General features: G+C 49.8%; 2 protein-coding genes across 6 annotated transcripts in view; one reads left to right on the top strand and one right to left on the bottom strand.

Moving 5' to 3' along the window:
* Window positions 1-13,110, top strand: part of LOC116788606 (USP6 N-terminal-like protein) — a 78,150-nt gene extending 65,040 nt beyond the window's left edge. For all 5 annotated transcript variants that reach the window (XM_032691591.1, XM_032691595.1, XM_032691592.1 and 2 more), the window contains 8 exons: window positions 159-268; window positions 892-940; window positions 2,488-2,608; window positions 3,486-3,580; window positions 5,124-5,189; window positions 6,557-6,656; window positions 7,930-8,082; window positions 8,272-13,110. In XM_032691591.1, coding sequence (XP_032547482.1) covers window positions 159-268; window positions 892-940; window positions 2,488-2,608; window positions 3,486-3,580; window positions 5,124-5,189; window positions 6,557-6,656; window positions 7,930-8,082; window positions 8,272-9,536 — 1,959 coding nt within the window. In that variant the 3' untranslated portion in view covers window positions 9,537-13,110. The remainder of the gene's footprint in view (window positions 1-158; window positions 269-891; window positions 941-2,487; window positions 2,609-3,485; window positions 3,581-5,123; window positions 5,190-6,556; window positions 6,657-7,929; window positions 8,083-8,271) is intronic.
* An 8,138-nt stretch (window positions 13,111-21,248) lies between these two features.
* Window positions 21,249-21,638, bottom strand: part of HRAS (HRas proto-oncogene, GTPase) — a 40,752-nt gene continuing 40,362 nt past the window's right edge. The window contains exon 6 of the mRNA XM_032691612.1: window positions 21,249-21,547. The gene's annotated coding sequence lies outside the window, so the exon portion shown is untranslated. The remainder of the gene's footprint in view (window positions 21,548-21,638) is intronic.

Raw genomic sequence — 21,638 nt, 5'->3', positions numbered from 1 at the left:
TTACTGAAAGGTGGCAATGTCCCCTGCTCTGGATACCTCTGTGCAGCTCACAAGCTGCCACTCCTGCTGTAGGAAGCCTGACTTCCCACTGCAGGGGGAGAGGCATGGACTGAGATGGTGTCTGACTTCTGCCTCTTGTCTGTCCCTGTCCCATCCAGCAAATGAAAGAACAAGCAAAGTGCTTTTCATCGGAAATCAAGCAGATAGATTTGGATGTTAACCGCACCTTCCGAAACCACATCATGTTTCGGGATCGCTACGGAGTGAAGTGAGTACAGGAGGCTTCGGGGGACTATACGACACTGGTGCCAGTGGATATGGGGGGGATGAGCTGGAGAGGGGCCAGCAGTCCCTTGGTTTGGGGTGGCCACCGGCACCCTGGCTCAGAGCAGCTCACAGGAGAGCAAAGCCATCTCTGCCTGCTCCTCAAACCCTCACCACACAGTACAACCCACACATGTTGGGCTGCTGATTCTCCCTTCAGACAGGTCCACACTGCACCATGTTCAGCCCCAGTTCTTGAGCCAAGCACCACCAGCCTGTTGCAGTGCCTTGTCCCGCAAGGTTACAGAGGGCTTGGTTTGGGATGGCTAGGATGATGTGGTGGGCCCATCAGGATCTGGGTGGGATGGGGTCTCCACAACAGATGGAGTCAGAGAGGTTTGACAAAGTGGCTTTGTCACTTGGATGGGTCACACCTAGCTGCCCTACACAGTCTCTGAGGAAGGTGCTTTCTAGTTTTGTGAGACCTGCTCCTTGCAGGTGGCTCCTGTGCAAAAGGCATAACTGGCTGGGTGTTTTCAGGGTCTTTGCTCTCTGTGTATGCATTGGTGTGGTCACAAAGCTGGAGACTTTATGCTCAGGTGTTTTAATATCCTTCTTTCTCCCCAGGCAACAGGCACTGTTCCACGTCTTGTCAGCATACTCTGTTTATAACACCGTAAGTAGTTAAGTCCAGTCAACATGAATAGCGTTGTGCTTTACATGTATATATATATATGTAAAGATTTTTAAAAAACATTTTATATATATATGTAGACAAGTATGTTTGTATGTATATATATACACAAAATATTTATTTTATATATATATATAAAATAGACAGACACATGTTTAACCAGTGGTAATTCCAATTTTAAGTCCTAATACTGGCTTATACAGACAGCTGCAAGACTCTCAGGCAGTACAGGAGTCTTTGCATAGTTGTTTCATTCCTTTGTTCCTTTTGTCACCCGGTAAATGACATCTGGCAGATTCAGTTTGGGTGAGTGTCAGCAAAGAACAAGGGACTGCCCTTTGGCTTTCCAGCAGTTAGACACTAGTTAGTCTCTTGGTAGTCTGCCGTGTTTCTGCCTTCTTGTCTTACACCAAATGGCATTCCTTGTTAAAAACACTGACTTATTACAGCAAACCAGTCATTTTTTAGCTGAAGGACATAGGCAGAATAAGCCTTAACTAGCAGCTGAACCTACAGCCTCCATCTCCAGGAGGGGACAGTTACCTCATGAGGCACTGAAGATGCTCAAGGGGTTAGTCAAGGAGCCTCCCTCATACCAGATAAATGCTTATCACATTTATTTATTGTTTAATTACTTCAGTGCTCATATAGCTGAAGGAATCCAAAACAGCATCAGTCACATGCTGTTTGTCATCCCCATCCCCTATTCCTTGAAGTAGCTGCAGGCACCTCTTATGTTGGATTTCTGTCCCTCACCCTCCAGGCTTGAGCAGGGAGCAGAGGCATGGTGGGGTAACATTGCCTTCAAACCCCTCACCTCCTGCTGGAGGCCCTGTTAGAGCAGGTCTAGAGGAAGGGCACAAAAATGGTCAGAGGGCCAGAACCCCTCTCTTGTTAAGAAAGGGTCAAAGTTGGGATTGTTCAGCCTGGAGAAGAGAAGGTTCTGGAAAGACCTCATTGCAGCCTTTCAGTATATAAAAGGGTCTTATAAAAAAAAAAAAGATGGAAAGACTTTTTATTAGGGCCTGTAGTGACAGGACAAGGGACAACATTTTTAAACTGAAAGAGATATGTTTAGGTTGGACATAAGGAAGACATTTTTCATAATGAGTGTGATGATGCACTGGAACAGGTTGAACAGGTTGCCCAGAGAAGCTGTGGATGCCCTGTTCCTGGCAGTGTTCAAGGCCTGGTTGGATGGGGCTTTGAGCAACCTGGTGCAGTGGAAGGTGTCTCTCTGCATGGCAGGGGGGTTGGGTGAGATGATTATGCAGGTCCCTTCCAAACTAATCTACTGTGAGTCAGTGATGTGGTAGATGCTGTAGACATGTGGGAGCTGTAAATTTGGACATAAATGATAAAGACGTGGTAGATGCTGTAGACATGTGGGAGCTGTAAATTTGGACATAAATGATAAAGACATTGAAACAGGACAAACCTTGAAAGAGGAGAGGGAAGCATCAGCAGCCTGACCTGCTTCTACAGTTTTAGCATTATGGTAGCAAGTGTGTCCTTCTTGGCTCTTGCAGGAAGTGAGCTACTGCCAAGGGATGAGCCAGATTGCAGCCATCCTCCTGATGTACTTGAATGAAGAAGATGCGTTTTGGGCACTGGCACAGCTGCTGACCAATCAGCGACACGCCATGCATGGTAAGGCTGGGGCGGGATGTGGATGGGTGTCTGGCAACAGGAGGGAAGGCTGTTTAGTTGGTCAGTAGAGCCTTGTTTCTCCTCACATACTTGTTTAATTAAAGTGGGTAAGGCTTAACTATATATGCAGCCTGACTATGGAGCTGAACTTTGCTCTTGGAGGCAGACAAGTTCTTATCAGAAAAAAATGTGTTTTATCGACAATGAGTTTTAGTGCTCAGTAATTAACACTTCCACAGAGGTGTTATCCTCCCTCCAGAGTGCTTTGCCCTTGGCAGTAAATTAACTCAAAATTATGAGTTTATAAGAAGTCTCACAGAAGTACATCCAAGAGCATCCATTAAATGTGGATGTAATTCCACCAAATGTGCTGTATTATTTTACTTCAAACGAATTAAAGATCCTTTCATCTTACTTGTGGTTATTTTATGGGCAGAGGGTTATTTTATGGGCAGAGGGCTAAGCCTTGATAACTCTGGACAGTTTTAAATGTGATTAACTGAGATTACAGGGCACTGCACAAGCTTGTGGTGTTCAAACCACAAGGTTCAGGTTTTCTCTGAACCTTGGTAAGCACTGAGGTGTGTTCAGAGAGGTCTTGGCCAAGCCAAGTCTCAGGCAGGTGGGCTGGGGAAGGCGCATGGTCTGGTCCATGGGGCTGGTTGAGAAGGACCAGCTGAGGTTGGTCTGAGGGTCCTGTTGTCCATGTAGATGGAGCGAAGGGCGGACTCTGGGAGGGAGGTGGCTGGGCTCCCTGTGGTCCAGCCGACTTCAACAGGCAATTGAAGAGATGAGTTTCTAGAAAATCAGGCTGTCCCTGTCCCTGCTCCAGAGCTTTTCTGATTATTTTTTATTTCTCTCATCTTTTCTTGTTAAGGTTTTTTCATTCCTGGGTTCCCGAAGCTGCAGAGGTTTCAAGCTCACCACGAACAGATTTTAAGCAAACTGTTTCCCAAACTGAAGAAGCACATGGTATCTCTTTGCTATCAGTCTTCCTATAAAATAATATCACATTTTAATGCTAAAGTAGTTAATGTAATGTTCTGCCAAACAGATGCACAACTGAACATCCTTCTAACCATGTTGGACTGCTTCAGCCACAAAGAGGCAAGCATTTATTAAATGGGGTGCCCCAACCTTGCTGAGGCAAACGGTTATCATTCGCTTGCTGGTCATCATTAGTGGAGGGACTGCTAAAATCTAAAGGCTTCCCTAGGAAAGCCAGGCAGAAAGGCTTACAGGGACTGCAGCAGAAGGAGCTGTTCCATACAGCAGTGAGGCTGAACTGTGTTCTTATACCAGCTGCAAAGCCCAAAGACTGATGCTGAATTTTCTGGAGTCTTAATTCAGTAATTATTAGCTCCAAGTGCTTTGCTGTTTTTTAAAGACAGGAGACACATAAGATTTGCTGTTGTGTTTTGTCGCTCAGGCATGTGCAGTTGGTTTTCTCTCTAGCAGATGGTACAGGCCTGTTTGATAGCTGGAGAAGCATCTGCAGGACACACCAACTGCAGTCTAACGTCTTAGGCAACTGCTTTGCAACACTTGCTCCCTTTTTTTTTTTGCCTTGTCCACCCTTGCATTTGCTGTAGACAGTTGGCATTCAGTGACCAGACTCCTAAAGTTTTCTTATGCTACCAAAGGGCTTGGTGGCCCCCAGCTCCAGGAAAAGCTGCTTATATTGCCATCAGTTCCAACAGCTCTTGCTCCGTGCTACAAATGAGCCAGACCTACCTGTAAAAGTGAAACAGGGCCAGGACAGGTTTTCACTTAATTATGGTCACCAGCAGAGGAGGGAGGGTGGGAATAACACTGAAAGCTGCTTCATGCCTCCTGCTCCTGAAGGCTCTCCAGGGTTGCAGGTGCTCAGCACCAGTCAAGAGCAAAGGCCTGAGTCAGACGTTAATCCCATGGGCTTCTTTCTCTTCCCATCCCCACCGCTTTGTTGGCTTTGCAGCAGCGGTTACGTCAGTTCTGTGCACGTGCAGAGCGCTGTGCATCCAGCACCGTTAGACAGGGGTGATGATGGTGAGGTTTTTAAGACTTCTTAAGAGTTTTCCTTAGCCTGTCAGGCTGTCCTGCTCCTGCAGCAGCCATGCCATGCCATGCAAATGAGGTGGTGCTTTTAAAGCTGGCTTGACTGTGCTCGGAGAGGCTTGCATGGGAATTGCTATGGAAACAAAAATGGTCATCTGCAAGGAGTGAGTGGTTTGGGTTCCTCAAAGGTTTTTGTAAATCCCCTGGAGTAGGTACTAGGCCAGAAAAGCTTCTCCTAGAAATTCCTGTCCAAAGTTGTAACTGAAGTCTGTCCACATCGAGGATTGGCCAAAAGAGGGCTTCATAACTGGTATTTAAAGCAGGGGCTTTGTTGGGAGACAAACCACAGCCAGATCCTCCACCCTGACCCCAGCATTAATGAACCAACCAACCAACCTCCCCCAAAGCCTTATAAGCTGTTTGAACTTCCAGCAGCCACCCTGGTGAAAGCCTGTCTCTCTTTGCTGTCTCCCCCCAGGACAAAGAGCAGATGACTACAGGGATTTATACAACCAAGTGGTTCCTGCAGTGTTTCATTGACCGGGTGAGGATGCTCTGGGGGTTTTTTGCTGCTTTGCTGTTTGCATGCATGGTTGAGCTGCCAGGGATTTTTTCTAAATATCATACTTTGAAGAAAGTGTTAATATTTTATAAGGTGGGATACTATGCACACTCTCATAAGACAAAAAAGTTAATAAAGGAGAAGCTAAAAATAACTGCATGTCACTGATGACAAATCAATTCCTGCTGCCTCATCTAAAGCAGTTGCTGGGAGATGGCTCAGCAGCAGCAGCAGCAGCACGAGCTTTAAACTTGGGAGAGACCTTTCTTTTGCCCACTGGCACTGCTGCAAAGGCAATTAACCTCACTTGGGCTCTGGAAACAGCATAGGGAGGAGAAGAGCTGGGGGCACAAACTTCAACAAATAGCAGTGTAGCAGCTGCAGGCAGACAAGAGGGCTGGGACTGGAAACATGTGAAAGCGTGAGAAAATTACCCTGATTTGTTCAGAGCTAATTTGCCAGTCCTGAGCCAAGACTACTTTATTTTTAGGGGCAGTATTCTGCTTGCACACTCGAATGCAATGTCCAGACTTGCTAATGTTTAGGACATCTGTGTGCCCCAGTCTCAATTTTCTGATGCCCTCTCTTGTCCCTTGAGAGGGGACTCACTGCTTTGTAGTCTTCCACTAAAAGCTGTATAAAATGCAAAGTCTGCAGTAGCATGTGGTAAAAGAACTGCAATGGTCAGTTGTGCCAAAGTCTGAAGTGCAGCATCCTAAATTTGAACTTACATGTCACAGTAGGACCAGTACTGACTACTTTGTTGATGAGATGCCTTAGATCTTTGCTGGGAGGTATAAGGCTCCTCCATCACTTTGGATATCAGTTCACTCCTGTTTGTCAGATTGGGTGCGGGTGCAAATGAAAACCTCTTGCAGAGGTGTTTCTAGCAGGCAGAAATAAGTCTGTGTATAAGGAAAACCACTCCTCTGGACACCAAATGAGTGATTTTTTAATGCTTAGTGAGGCATCATTGGGCTTTCAGACCTATCCCATAAATAGCCCTTCTGAGAAATTTGGATGCATACAGGAGTTGTTTTGTGTGCTTGCAAGGCTGAAAGATGATGGTGCTCCCTCCAGGATAGGGGAATCCATGTGCTAGCATGCTTGTGAGGAAAGCTTCTCATTTTTCTGCATTCATGGATGGGTTTTAAGCACTTTCCCAGCCACCCAAGGTTGTTAGCTTTAAGGCAAAGCCATAGATGAAAAGATATATTTCTGTGTTATAGATGAATTCATGACTTCCAAAGCCTAGCTGTGTTGTGTGTTTTGGTGCAAGGGGATGTAGTGATGGCACCAACCTCTGTGTCATCATCCCATATGTGTATTTGTTTGTGTATTTGAAACAGACGCCCTTCACCCTCACCTTGCGGCTGTGGGACATCTACATCCTGGAAGGGGAGCGTGTGCTGACAGCCATGGCTTACACCATCCTCAAATTGCACAAAAGTAAGGTCCCGGCAGACTGTGTCCCGCATGGGCCGCCCTTGGGCTGCCGACCCAGAATGCCTTGCTGGCCACTTCCAGCCTTCTCCAGGCCCTGTGCTGACCGCAGAAGTCACAGTCCCGAGCTGATGCTGTGGGGATGAAATGAGATGCTGCAAGGGTTGACATCCTGTGCTTATCACACACAAACCTCACCTGAAACGCTCCCAGCTGCCTCTTTCTACACATATTCTGTGTATGTGCCCCACATATTCTATCAACAGGCTTTTAGGGGCAATACAGACAGCAATTGCCATACTTTGCAGCATCTTTCTTTGCTGCATCTTTGCAGCATCTGTCTGCAGAACTCTAGGTGGTGGTTCAGCTGAAAAGTCTGTAGAGGGAGAAGTAAATCCATTCATATACTTCTAAACTGATCAAAACCTGGGTTTCTTGCATAACATTAGAGCAATGATGTTTCTACCGTGAGATCTTTGTGACTTTGAACCCCTCTCCTCCCATAAGATCGCAGCCCTGCTCTGTCACTCTGTGGCCTTGATCTGGGGCAGGAGTGTGTGCTGGGAACCTTTAGGCCAGTGGGATTTTTGGGACTGCGTGTGTTGGCTTCTGCAAACAGCCCCCCACTCTTCCTTCAGTTAAATGAAGAACAGGCTATCCAGAAATAAATCTTGAAGTATCCCGTTTGTCTGCAAAAAGCTGAAAACTGGCAGGCAGGCAGATGTTTCAGCTTGCCTGTGAAATCTCTCCTCCCTGAGGAATGTGTGGTGCAGATTGGCATCCTTTCCTGCGAAACCCATTCCAGACTGTATCCCACCCCTGCCTGCAACCCTGGTGAGGGCCAGCACCTCTGCCTGCATCCCTGCCTGCTGCCTGGTGCAGGTTGGCATCCCTGGCTGGTGGTAGCAGCTGCCAGCAGTGGCTGTTCAGCCTGACTCTCAGGGCCTGTCTCATGGAGCTTTTCCTCCTCCTAGAGGTATTGGTGAGAACTTCCAGAAATGGCCCAAAACGTGCATCCTTGTCAGCACAGCTCCCAGCCTCCCCATTGTCCTGCCATTGCAGGGCTACTGCTCAGAGGCGGCACAGGGATATGTACATGTATTGATGACCCCGAGCAACAGTGGAAAGGTGGGAGAGGAGCGAAAACATTCAGGCTATCTCATTGCAGAGTGGGAACAGCAGCAGAATCCCAGATAAAACCAAAGCAGTGCAACCCACACTCATGCTACCCTGCAATTTGGCTGTGCTGCTATCATTACTGTTTTCTTCTATTCCCCAGAGCGCTTGCTGAAGATGACACTGGAAGATTTACGTGAGTTTCTGCAGGAGAAAATTGCTGCTTCCCTGCAGTATGAGGACGATGCAGTCATCGAGCAACTGCAGGTGTCAATGACTGAACTGCGGAAGATGAAATTTGACCTCCCACCACCAGGTGGGTAGAGGGGAAGGTGGGCAGCCCAGCAGGGACCAGAGCGTCCCGCTGGTGTGGCTGGGAGCTGGGGCAGCCCAGAAAGGCTGGGTCCTGTTGGGTGGAGCATCTGCCTTCCTTGCATTCAGGGCGTACAGAAATGAACTGATGCACAATTTGGGTCTTATTTTGTTTTCTCTGCTTTCAATGCAGCAAAGCCTGAAGAGTTTCCAAGGAAACCCCTGGGCCTGGAGCTCTCTCTCAATCCAGTAGCTGTAAAGGACAACCCAGCAGCCAACAGCCAGAATGGCCGGGCGGGTGAGCACACCCTGGACAGGGAGCCCCATCCCCACAGAGTTCCTGAGGGACCAGGAGGAATGACAGTGGTGGAAGAGAGGATTCCCACTCTCCAGGGCAGTGAAGCAGCAGAAGCAACAAACGTGCCTCCTCCTGGTGGGCGGCCACTGGAAGAGCAGGGCCGGGTGGAGCCCATTGTGGACGGGCAGCTGTCATCTCTTCTGAAGGCAAGCGAGACACAGGCCCATCACCACCTCCTGCCCACGGCCCTGCCTCCAGAGGAGCCTCCTCTTGCTCCTGGCTGTGCCATGATGGACCATGGAGTCCCCCTCCATGCCCCAGCTGAGCACAGCTCCTTAGACTCCTCTCTCCAAAACAGGCCAACTCCTCCTGACTTGAGCACTGCTGAACTTTCCACTACGGATGATGCAGTATGGCAGCCAAATCCTGCTGCCCTGCCAGCAGAACAAGCATCTTCCCTGTGTGAAGATGCAGTGCTTGAAGCACCCCCCCATCCCCTGCTGGGCAGCTGCCGGCGTCTCTCTTGCACATCACGGAACGACGGCTCCCCCGAGAGTGGGCACAGGGAGGCAGTGGACCAGGAGCACTGCGGAGCAGTGCTGCCGGGCAAAATGGACTTGAAGCGCTCAGCATCCAAAGCTGCGTCCACAGGAGAGCTCACCAGCCTGCAGAATGGGCTGGGGAGTGCTGCCAGCACTGTGCACTGGCCCAAGGACAGGGTGGTGGGAGGCAGCGTGCCCATCTTATCCAGCAGCGAGCCAGAGGGAGCAGGGCTGGGTGAGGGCTGCCCCTTCCAGCAGCCATCATCCCCTGTGGTGGAGGGGAACAGCCCCTACATCGTTATCAAAACTGTCACTCCCCTCCACCTGGCCCACGTGACAGAGCAGGACTTCTTGAACAGAAAGCAGGTGGCATTGCCTCTGTCGGAGACTGGGCACCCCCTGCCTGCCACCTCCACGCCACCAACTCTTACGCCGGACCCGGAGGAGGTAGATGTCCAGAAAAGCCTCCAGAAACCATTAAACGCACTGAAAGCCCCACGACCCCCTCTGAGCCCCAAACCAAAATTACCACCACAGGTTGTCAAATCTCACTCAGAGAACAGTTTCCTTTCAGGCTCTCCTCCCCTGGCAAAGATGCCCAAATCAGTGACGTTTTAGTGGAGATGGGGGAGGCGAGGGAGAGGAAGTGGGTTCTGGAGCAGCACCCCTGCCTCATTTACAGGATCCCCATCCTTCAGCAGGGCTGTGTCGGGGTGACAGCACAGCAGCCATCGTATGTCGAGCTGTGCTTTGGTACGTGTGCCCAGCGAGGAGACGAAGCAGGGGCCACCAGCAACAGGAGACACCAACAAATTGGATTTGCGTCTTTCCTATGGACAAATTGGAAAGTGATTTCATGTTTTGTTCCTCAAAGCTCCCTGAGCTTGGGGGAAGAGGCAGGGCTGGTGAATGTGTTGCGTGTTTTCTTTTGCTCCTGCCTGCCATGGGTACCCATGGCCAGGGAAACAGGCATAAGGCATAGGAATCCGAGATGCTTTCTTTAAAATGCCCCATCAGCACAGCCACAGCATTGGTTTCAAAGGCCTTTGTAGCAATAGATCTTTATTTCATTTCCCAGACCCATGGTTGTAGGCAGCAGGATTTCCAGGCAGGGCCACGGCATCCTGGCCTGCTGCTCCCTCTATGCAATTCCACAAAGCAGTGCCCAGCTGTACCCAGTTCCTGCTGCGGCGGTGGATGGTGTCCCAGAGAAGAGGTTTAACAGCTGCTGAGTCCCTAAGGTGTCTGCTTGGTGTTACCCCAGTGGAGGACCACCAACAGGGTGGTTCTTTCCCAAGTTCTCAAGGTGAGAAGGCCAGTGATGAATGTTGAGCCTGGTCTCTTGAGCTGAGTGACCTTTCTGCTGGCCTTTCCTTCGCAGGTCCAGCGTGGCGAGCAGGCTCGCTGCCTTTTTATTGGCCAAACAGGAAAAGGGACTGCTGGCTCGGGAGGCCTGTCAGCATGAGCAAGCTGCAGGAGGTGCGATGGCATCTAATCACAGTGCCCAAGCTGAAGTCCGCTTTTACTTTGAGCAGGTTAAGTATCAGGGTGGAAAGAGCATAGGAGTTGGGGAAAGGGAGCACATTGCCCAGGGTCTGATCTCAGCTCTTCTCGTTTAGACCACACAGAAATTAACAGCCAAGGAAGGAAACCTGGGCATGATGGGTGCCCACATGCCTGCTTGCCCTTCATGCACCAAGTCCTGGTGGCCTGTCCATCCCCATCCCAGAGTGTTGCTGCTGCACAGCCCATGCCATTGGTTGGAGGTGTGCAGGGACCTTGGGACACACCCCACTGAAAGAGCTGGTCAAAAATCCTGTTTCAGCATCTACTGCATGCCCAGAGGTTGAAGAGCCTTCATCAGGAAGGTAGATCAGTGGAAGAAGCAAGAAATAAACCAGTCTAGATGTGCTTTTTGACCTTGCAGTTCAGAAGCAGTGGCTGCAGGTGGGATTCCCACCCCTTCAACAGAGACCCTGAGCAAAAGCTCCTCTAAGTTTCTAAGGAGACTTGGAAAACTATTTTTTTTATCTCACAAGCTGCTTCAATAGCATAACCTGATCTGAAGCCTACATGAAAGCCCAGCACCAAACCTCCACTAAATTACTTAGTGGGGTCTAGGAGTTGGACTCGATGATCCTGATGGGTCCCTTCCAATTCATCATGTTTTATGATTCAATGATTTATCAGGGTTTATTTTGCCTTGTGTACGTGTGGTTGGTTGTGTTTGTAGCAGAAAGAGTGTCAAAGGGAGCACCCAATCTTTGTTTGGATGTAGCCAGCCAGACCACAGCACTCTCAGCTTCTGTTGCAACCCCTGCTCTGTCCAAGGCCCCATCTTCTGCTGAGCTTCCAGCCTTGGCTGTCCTCTCCCTCTGCAAAGCAGGGATAACTCTATTAGCTACCTCGCAGGGGTGTTGTGAGGAGTCAAGCGTTGCTGTTTGAGGAAAAGTGCTCTATGAATGTTCAGTATTTGTGTTTTGAGACACCACTGGTCCTTTCTAGGACAATGGTGCTTGAGTTGTTTTTAATTTAGAGTATGTTTTCCCGTAACTCTGCATAGTTAAACCTATTTGTGTGTTAAAATACCTGAGCAGTATTTCAGGACAGGTATCTGTTGCCTTTTGCTGGCAGCCCACTGGCCACTGGAGCTGACTGTGAAGCAACGAGAAGCATCTGAGGGCTGTTGGTCACATCTTGGCTTGGCTTCTGTAGCCTGGGGCTCTGTCCTCTCCTTGAAGCCTGCATAGGACTCCTGCTAATCCATCTGAGCATTTGGCTCACATGTGCAGGAGCGGAGACCTCTTTCCCCTCATTTTGACCTATTTTCCCTCATTTCAGGCACACAGCCTTGGCACATCATGTTGCTTGTGCACCTGGGCTCCTCATCCAGCATGTCTGGGATGTTTTGCAGTATTAACATGTGAGAAGGTGGTTTGCTCTAATTTTGGAGAGCTGTCAAATGCATAGTACTCATTGCATAGCGTTTGGTGTATGATGTTCAACATGAATTTTGAGGGGGCGGTTCCTCCCCTTCAAGACCTACTGGGAATGAGCAGCAAGGTCCTCAGTCATCTCTACACCTGGGGGAAGCCACCAGCTGGTTTCAGTGACCTTTGGACCAGGCAAACAAAGGCTCCCCCTTTCCACCAATGTGCTCCTTGCTGGGAAGGTCTTTGAGCTCCTCACTGTGCCACCTAAGAAGCTCTTCTCCAACCTGCAGGCCCTGAAAGCTGGTAGGTTTCGGAAGAGGCCCTTTGCCACAGCTGGCTGGGAGCCAGCAGCGTGCATTGCTTTCCTTGGTGTGATGCTCTTTCTTCAGCACATCAAAGCATGATCTACAAGGAGATGACAAATCCTGCTTCCTCTTGTCTGCAGACCTGCCTCTTGCTGCAGACAAAAGTGCAGCCATGGCAGGTCTGTGGCAGCCAGGATAGGCAGGACCTGGCCCATCCTCAGCTCTTTTCACGGGGAATAGGAAGGGAAGGATGAGGGTGGCAGCTCAGCAGGACAAATTAACTGTTCTAAGCCACTTGCCTCTTACCAAATTAACTGGTCTAAGCCACTTGCCCCCTGCCCAGCCTCTTATAACAGTGTCAGCCCCTTGGCAAAAGGCATTCTTACTGTGAGCAAACTTGGGAAAGCAGCTCCCCCCCCGTCTTAGCCCTCACAGCCCTGAGACAACTCTTTGCCTTGCTGTCTTCCATGTCAATGTAAAGACCAGTGTTGTGGGTTTGGGGTTTTTTGGGGTTGGTTTGGTTTTGTTGTTTGTTTGTGATTGAGCACTTTGAGTGGCTGCAGCATCGGTGGGCAGCAGGAACCATGGAGTCGAGTTCCAGTATGGGACTGTGGTTGAGGTCAGGGTTTCTCAGCTGTGCACTTTGAGAACCTGGCTACCATCTGCTTTTCTTTTTAATTGCTTTTCTTGTTTACAGCGTGGAACGCTTCCTCCGTGACTCTTTCTAATGTATTATAATTATTACTTTAAAAAAAAACATTGTTATGTCTGTGCTTTTTTTTTTTTTTTTGCTTTTTTTCCTCTGTGGTTATTTTTTTTAAAGGAAGTTTTTTTCGGGGGAAAAAAGTTATCATTCCTTTTTACGCTGATCCAAACTGTCCAAAGTATTTGATGCTGTGTTTTACATGGTTGTAATAATAATAATAATAATGGTTAAAGAAGTTTAGCATAAAATCAGACTCCATGAGGTTTATTACAGTGACAGAAGCTGCAGCAAGACTGGCTGCCTTCTCCTGAGTGTTAGCCTGGTTCCCTGGGTAAGCTTCAGCTGCAGAGGGTCCCTCCTACTTCATCTCTGCTTTCCTCCCGGCTTTTCTACTGTAGTTAAATCCAGGCATCCCCAGCAGCAGTGGAAAGAAAAATGCTTCATCCCACATAGCCCTGTCCTCTGCCACCTGAGCAAAGGGCAGTATCCTGCCTGCAGCTCCTGCGCATCCCATCTGACACATGGCCCCTTGCCCAGCAGCCCCTCTGCAGCTTCTTTTTTGGCCAAGATTTTCTGTTTGGAGTTTGTTTTCCTGGCCTGAGGCAGTGCTAGGAGGGTTGGGCAGGACAGGGAGCAGGTGGACACAGCTCCTTGCACAGCAGGTGGGTGGGTGGGTGCAACTCATGAGTCAGGACTGAGTCACGTTTACACCAGTCACTGGGAGCGTAAGGTGGGGCTGCTCACAGCTGAAGATGAATTTTACAAAGCTGTGTGTGAGCAGTACCTCTGACATACCTCAGATTTTGTGGCCAGGGCTTCCTGCACTTAGATGACCATGGGGTCACCCATGGCTTTGGGGTGTTAAATGTGAGCAGTATTCTGGCTTCCCTAAGAGAAAGCTGCCATTTGTTCTTAAGCAACATGTTTATAGTAAACACAGGGGCACCTGTCTCTGCCAGAGTAGCACAGAGGGCACAAAGACCAACAGCAATTGGAGGGGCCAGGATTACCTAAATGCCACCCTAGGATTTAAGAGTAGTGCAGGAAATTGGCATCCCTGTGTATCACCTGCTGGGTGCTGTAGGCTGGTATTCCTGCTTCTATCACTGCTGTGCCTCACCTAAAAGAGGTCAAATAGGAAAAAAAAAATGCTCCTATCTTGCTCTCCAGTGTCTTTAAGTTAGCTAATTTACATTAACTGTTTAAAACCTTGTCTGCAACGCTACTAAAAAACCCAAACCTGCACCAGTAAACACCATGGAGCAGGAGTGCCCTGAGGATGCAGCTCTTGGCACATCTCCTATGCCATTTCACACTGGATGCCAGCATGAGCATGGGTGAGACATCCATAGGCTGGAGTGAAACAAACCTTGTCCCTTCTGTGTTTCAGGCACCCACAAGCAGTCTGGTTGCACAAGCTGCTTTGTGTCACCTCCCAGCCAACAGCCCCAGCTGGCTTTCAGGTAGTGGGGAGGAAGCAGCCAGGTGGGACCAGGTTTGAACATCTGCCATGGTTGCCTAAATGAGAGGCACTGCAGGGATTAGAGATGGCATTTATCCAACTGCAGGAACAGCCTCCCTGCCAAAGAGGGAGCGGAAGTGTCCAGAAGGGCAGAGTTTTCCCGAGGGTAGGTGAGTTGTGCTAGGTTTGAGGGATGTGTTTCTTTATTAAACAGCCTTGGTTCACTTGGTAGTTGGAAAAAAAAATGGAGTAAGATACTGCTTACAGGTATCCTTGATTCCCACACTCCATGTATGTGCCCAGTTGTGGTCTCCTAGCTGTGGCAGGGTACTCTCACTCTGCTCCTGCAAGGACTAGGGACAGGCAGGGCTCCACCACCTCCTCTTGACAGCATCCCTCCAGCTAATGCAGGAGCCACAGCAGTACCCAGCCTTGAATTGGTGCTTAATGGGGGTCACAGGTAGGGTTTTGGGATGCCAAGTACCCACTGCAGAGTCCTCCCCAAAGGGAGACCTCCCCTGGGACTTGCTCACCAGGTAAGCCTAGGATTTCCATCCCTTACCCAAGAAGTGAAAGACCTCGGGGTGAACATAAGCCTTGTCTGGTGTTCAGCCTAGGCTAAATGCCAGGCCTCCAGCTGGTGCTAGGAGCACAAGGCCATGGCATGCTCCCTGCTGCAGGGAGGTGTCAGCATGGAAAGTACTCATGTCCCTAATGGGATGGGAGGGCAGACAGCCCCTGCATCAGTCAAGCAGCACCCCCTGCCCTCTCCTATGTCCCCCCAGGGCTTGGCTGCTGCTCACAGGGGACAAAGAGCAGGGCAGTCCCAAAGCCCAACGTTACCAATATCCACTTGCTAGACAGCACCGGGACCAGTGGCAAATGAACTCTGTAGAAGGTATTGAGGCTGCTGCCTAAATTCTAACGGCCTTGTCAGCCAGGGACTGGTCCTCCCACAGCCTCTCCCCCTGCACTTGGTATTTGCCAGTACTTCCTATCACCCTTTCCCTGGTGGAGCCACTGCTCTCGTCATGGCTTTCAGAGAACTACACCAGCTCTCCATTTCCCAGGGCTGATCCCTGCCCAAGGCAGAACTGCAGACTCCCCAGGCTGTGCTCAGCTCTGGTGCCCTGCAGCCCCATATGGCTCCTGTCCTTCCTGGCTCATGAACAACCAAACCAGCAGTGCCAGGAGCTGGGACAAGCGGGTGGCCATTTCTATCCCTGTTGCTCGCTGGGTCTCTGCCAAGCCATGGCTGCACTCCTCACCCTCCCTGCCCACCACCCACAACATGAAAAGCTCATCAATCCCCGTTGTGTGCCTCTGCAAGGCTTCAGCCAGTCGGCACTGAATAATTGATGCTAAGTGGAGCCTGGAGCAGAGCCAACCTGAGGGAAGGAGCAAGGCTTTGTGCTGGTTTAGGCTCTGGTCCCAGGATGTAGTGGGGGGAGAGAGATCGGTGTGCTGTGTCTGGCAGCTTTGCGCCCCAGCCAGTTTGGCCGAGGGGCAGTGTTGGAGTTTGGCTGGGCCTGGGAGTGTTCCTCCTCTTCGCCCACTGTGCTGCTCACCTGCTACCATGTCCTGCTGCACTGCTCACGTGCTTCTTGTGCTGAAAGGGGCCATGGCAGTGGTGGCTGGGGGTTGCAGAGCAGAGCGAGGGCACACAGAGCACAGGGTGTGCTCCCCCAGCCCCAGCAGCCATGGCTGGGGCTGGTACCTTACATCTGCTAAGCCACAGACCCTGTACTCAACACACAGAGAGCAGGGCCCATCTGCCCTGAGGGGAAAGGAGCTGCACATGGGGGCAGCCCCATCTGTCTGTCCCAGTTCCCACCATTGCTGGGGGTCCTCTGAGCAATGTCACCTCCTTCCTACAGCACATCATCTACAAAGCAGCATACAGAGAAAAGAACAGCCTGGCAATTGAAAGAGGCAGGTCTGACCCCTTCCCAAACCATCTCCCCAGTCCTACAACCTCAGCAGCTGAGGAAGCCCACAGCGCATACACCAGGATCCTGTTCACCTAGAAGGACATGGGCACCAGGACAGTGCAGGAGACAAGCAAACCAGAGGTGAAATAGTATCTCAGTAGTTGACGCAGCAGGTGGTTCCATCCCACAAGCATCCTCACTCACTGGCAGCAGGTACAAATGAGCCCAAGATGGTGATGGAGATGGCTTTGAAGGTACACACAAAGACATGAATCTGAGAGACTGAAGTCACCAAAGCCTGGCTTATTGAGCCCTATTCTTCCACATAGGCTGAGAAAACAGGCTCCTCATAAGACACAGAGAAAGGTAAACTAAGAAACTTCCATCTTGGTCCAAAAGTGGTATGAGGTCCCTTAGAGGTACCTGTGGATAGACAGGGTGCAATACCACAAGCCCCTCCTTCCAACCATCCCATTAAGAGCCTGGGCTGCTCTGGTGCCCTGGAGGCCACAGCCTGGCTCCACATCAGCGTCCAGCCCCTGGGATACCTAAGCCTGCAGACAGACTTATATAACCTCAGGCAGGTAGTTGCCTGGGGAAGCTGGTTCTTGGAGTGGCTTTGCTTACCTTTATGGCTCCTGGTGGAGGCAAAAAGTGCCATTTGGAAGTACCACTTAGGCTGAAAAGGTCTGCAGCAGTGGCTGTAGTCCAGAAGGGAAACCTGGTCTGCTCCTCTTTACCCAACCAGACTGCAGGTGAGGAGGATGAGGCCAGCATTTAGCCAAGGCTTCTCCATAAAACTCAAGCCTTTCATTCAGCTACCCTTGCCACTACCATCACATCTCAGGTCTCACTCCAGCAATGAGCCATTGCTGCCAGCTCCTGAAAACTCAACGAAGGTGCTTGCCAAAGCCTTCAGCAAGCACCATGTGCTCATCTGTTTTGGCATCACCATCTCTGCTGGCTTAGGAAAATGCTTCTGTGGAAGCCCTGAGAGACCAAAAGGCATGAGATCTGTTCCAACATTTAATCAGCATCTTTAAGGACTTGTAAGCAATTACCTCAGTTGACTCAGCTGTGATGTCTCTAGAGCCCCAACTCCTCTGTAATAGGGTGTGAGGCTCTTGAACAATGTGAGAGAAAAACATACATTATACATCCTGAGACATGTGTACCTGACCAGACTAGAACAGACCTCGTCAGCTATTCTGTCATTTAAGTACAGGTTCAAAGGTGGCTCTCCTTCATCACAGGAGATGCAGTGTCAACAGATAATCAGTAGGATGACTGAAGCCTTCTCAGAAGTGGTGCTCACACTTGCTGGAGCACAGCACCAAGTTTAGTTTAGCCTTGCCATGACCAGCTGAAGAGGTCACAACAGCCAAATGTGAGCTGATGTGTCAAATATAGCAAAAAGCTTTCCTCTGTGGACTCCTGCAGCTTCTAGCTATGCAACAGGATCAGCCCTTCAGAATAATTGTACATTCTGCTCACCTAAGCTTGTGTCACAGAAGCAGAGTTGAGACAGGCAACAAACTCCTTGTCATAAGGGAAATGACTGCAGTGTCCAAAAACTGCATATTCCAGTCCATGTACTTCTAGAACAAATGTGCCTTAAAAAACTATGGGGAAAATCAACTCCAAACCCCACAATTCCTTCTCCAGGCCTACATTCACTCCAGTGAAACTGAAATTCTGACATTACTTTCAGACTTAAGAAGTTCAGCTAGCAAGCAGACAACACATCATGAGCTCATATATTGACCTTCTGCCTGTCATGGCCAGCCAGCAAGTTGCTGTCCTGTACCCAAATTACCAGCACCAAGGTAGCAAGTGAAAAAGCCAAATCCAAAGGAACAGCTCCACCTGAGAGAAGTGATACAATCTGTTTTTTGCCTACAGCAAAGATGAGATCAGATCATGGCTGATGTATATTACTGCATATCGAAGATCTGTCATGATTCTCCTTCTGGAAACAAAGATGCAGCACTACATTAATACACAATTAATACATGATTTCCAGAGAAGAGCTGTGGTGTCAAGCTTTTAGCACCTTTTTGCTCCCAAACTATCTCCAGCTTTCAGCATGGACTTGACCCTGAGCTGGAGTTTCTTGTGATCTTTCAATTAACGCAAAAGGCTAACCAGCTCCTGAGATGGTCATGTTACTGATCAGCACTGTTTGAAAAAGGATCCTGGCTGCCCTGCTTCTGCTGGGTGCAATCCACAAGGCTGCAAAGATTGGTCTGTGAACTGCCAGACTCAGAATGTTACCTCTCAGCCAGGTCCTCCTCGGATCCTTGCTGTCTCCAGTTCTACCTCTTACCTGACCACTGGATTTCTGAAATGCTGTCCTGTCATAGCACTGTCCTACCACCTGCACCAAGGTGAAGGGAGACCTTGGCTGCTGAAGAACTCTAGGGGCCATTTGCACAAGCCCAGTGTTTCCTAGCACATCGAGGTCTGCTTTAGCTATACATAAAACAGGACTACAACCAGCTACACCAGAACAAACTATCAATATCTGAAATCACTTGAAGTGTACAACAGAAGAAAGCTGTGAAGTTTCAACTGAACTCTTCTGCTGGGAAGAAAAGCCTGTCTGGTGCCCGATGGTGACACTGAATGCTGATCTGTGGACGAAACAGCTCATTTTCAGCACCCCTTGGTGCAACAGCCATGAAGAGCGGTCCAAGGAAGCAACAGTATTTTGCAACTAGCAGGTGCTCAAACAAGCTATGATAACATATGTGACTTGACCAGACATGGAGCTTTCCTCAACAAGCTGGAAAACCTTACTCTGAGGAGTGCAGAAACCGCTCTGAAAGAGAGATGCTCCCACTTCGGCTTCCTGCTCCCGACCAAGCTGCTGAAGTAGTTTGCATTCTGGCCAGTGTCACTAGCACACCCTCACTAAGACGTGCCAGTTTCTTGTGACTGCAGCTGGTGCCTGCCCTGTGAAGACACCTCATTCCTGGTGTTCCCAGGAGCTCCCCCGGGGAGCTGCTTAACCACATCTCCCAGTCCTTCACTGTGACACCTGGCTCCCAACCAGAAATGAGAGAATACTCTCCATGATTAGAGCCATCCAGAGAGAACCCCAGACATCGTGTTAATTCTCATCTGCAGGCCTCCAGATACACCTATCCCATCCTTCACCAAGGGCCTGGTGAAGGATGAGAGAAGTTCTATTGCAGATAAAGAGCACTAGGTTCCTAGTGCAGAAACACCACCAAGCGAGGGCTCCCATGTCAACCCACCCCACTAACTGTTAAGGCTTTTAGTCATCTTCTAGAAGGACAAAGTATCTCTGCCGTCTGCCCCATGGGCAGCTGCACACAAGCTGCCAACTTAGGAACAAACACCATTCTTCCAGGTTTCACACTTGAAACAACTTAGGTTGGAAGGTTTTCTGGGAGCCTCTGGTCCAGTCCCACCATGTAATACCAGACTCAGCAACTTCAGCACTCCTACAGCACAGGGACAGGCGCTGCTGCAAACAGCACACCCAGTTAAAGGCAGGGCAGTTCTTCCCTTGGGCAACTTCTCCCACTCCAGCTGGTATCAGTCCTTCTCCTATGGGAACAGGGTGCCAGGCAGCTGCAGCCAGGGTGGGGGCTGTGCCCCACAGCAGTTCGGGAGCAGGCATGTACAAAAACCCAAGCCATTAGCACAAGTCCTCTCTTGCCCAGGCCAAAAGCAAAAGCAGCACCTCCAAGCAGTACAGGAGCTGAATTTCTGCTGCTTTAATTCTGCTGCTGCCTGGCATGAGGGAGGATGAGGAGTGGGATGGAGGCTATTCACATGGATGCTGGGAACCCCTGGGTGGGCTGTGGCTTTGTGCTGAGGGTGACCAGGGTTTCTGTACCAGTTTTGCCATACGAAGCATGTGACTCACACACCGCCCTCGCCACTCCCATCCCTGACCGGCCTTGGCTGCCAAAGCCAGCACCTCTTCAGGCCTGGGCTAGCCCATGCAGAACAGCTCCCTGCCACACTCAGCTGGATAACCTTCCCCCTTTGGTGCTCTTTATTCTGGATGCCAGCTAAATTAGCATGTGCAATAGCTTGGGAGAGGGAAAGGCAGCAAGTACTGAGCCACCTGCAGTACTGAGCACAGTGCATCATCTTGGGTCTGCAAGTGAAAAGCACACGGGTCAGAGCTCAGGCAAAAATCACAAAGGAGCAGAGGTGAGCAAAGATGGGGTTCCCAACACATTAGCCCTTATCCAAAACACTCTTACGTACTCTAAACCCAAGATTGGAAGCCTGAATCCTTTAGTCTTAGTTGCTAAGCAGCCAGACAGCTATCTGCAGTGCACGAAAGCCCTTCTCTACGTGCTCACCAGTAATGAAGCCACGCACAGGGCAGATGAGGATTTGCATACTTTTACACGCTGCCAACAGACTAGAACAGCCTGAGGTATACGTACTACACAGGTGTTAGCACTAGCTAGGTGCTGGAAGGGACCAGAAAGGCCTAATTCTACCTCTGGAGCACAACACATTAATTATGGAGGTCTTGTGCCAGAAAGAGCTGCCTGGAAAAAAGTCACAGAAGCAACTAACTGGCACCAGCTGAAGTGAACCAGGCTTTTGGATCTCCTCCTCATTGCTTCTTTCCTTCCAGGCATTGCATCTGAGGCCATAAAAAATCACACAAGAACTAGGCTGAAAGCAAGGCACTCAAGGGGAGCACTGAGGACAGGCTTCGACTGGTTGGATTCTTCCATCCTACCAAAACGTGGAGCCAGCAGAGTTTCAGGTGGGCTGGAGGTGATGGGACCATGACAACAACTTGCTGGAGCCAAAGACAAGCTGTCTTGCCCTGAAAGGCAGCTTGTCTTCCCCAATCACCTTCATGATCTACAGCATGACCTTGGTCTGCAGAGAGCAAATATCAGCACCTTTTCCTCCCTGCCATCCCATCAGCAATCCTTCAGGAGCACCAGCAGCAGCACCCTCTGGAAGGAGAACACAGCCATCAAGATGATTTGTCGAGACCATCAAATAATAATTTACTGTGATTCAATCTGTGGCTTTGTACAGTTGCCGGGGTGGGAGGACGCCAAAGGATGAGGGGATGGGGATAAAAAAGAAAAAATGTTGTTTGCCGCAGGCTTGGGTGAAGTGTGAGATAGTCCTTGGAGGGCTCATGCTCACCCTGTCCTCTTCCTCCTCCTCTCCCCCTCCCCCATATTCCTCCTCTGAATCCGTTTGCTTCTTCCTTTGCTTCACCTCTGTCCTTGTGCACTGCACAGTGGGAACCTCTCCAAGACACGGTCCAGTCAGCTGAAACCAGAAGAGGACACTCATTAGCACCCATTCACCATCAGAACCATCGGGGCTGTTTCCATTACTCAACCCTCACATTTTGGAATGA

The sequence above is a fragment of the Chiroxiphia lanceolata genome, chromosome 6 (genome assembly GCF_009829145.1).
Source record: "Chiroxiphia lanceolata isolate bChiLan1 chromosome 6, bChiLan1.pri, whole genome shotgun sequence".
Lineage (NCBI taxonomy): Eukaryota > Metazoa > Chordata > Aves > Passeriformes > Pipridae > Chiroxiphia > Chiroxiphia lanceolata.
This window is presented reverse-complemented; position numbering and strand designations above follow the sequence as displayed.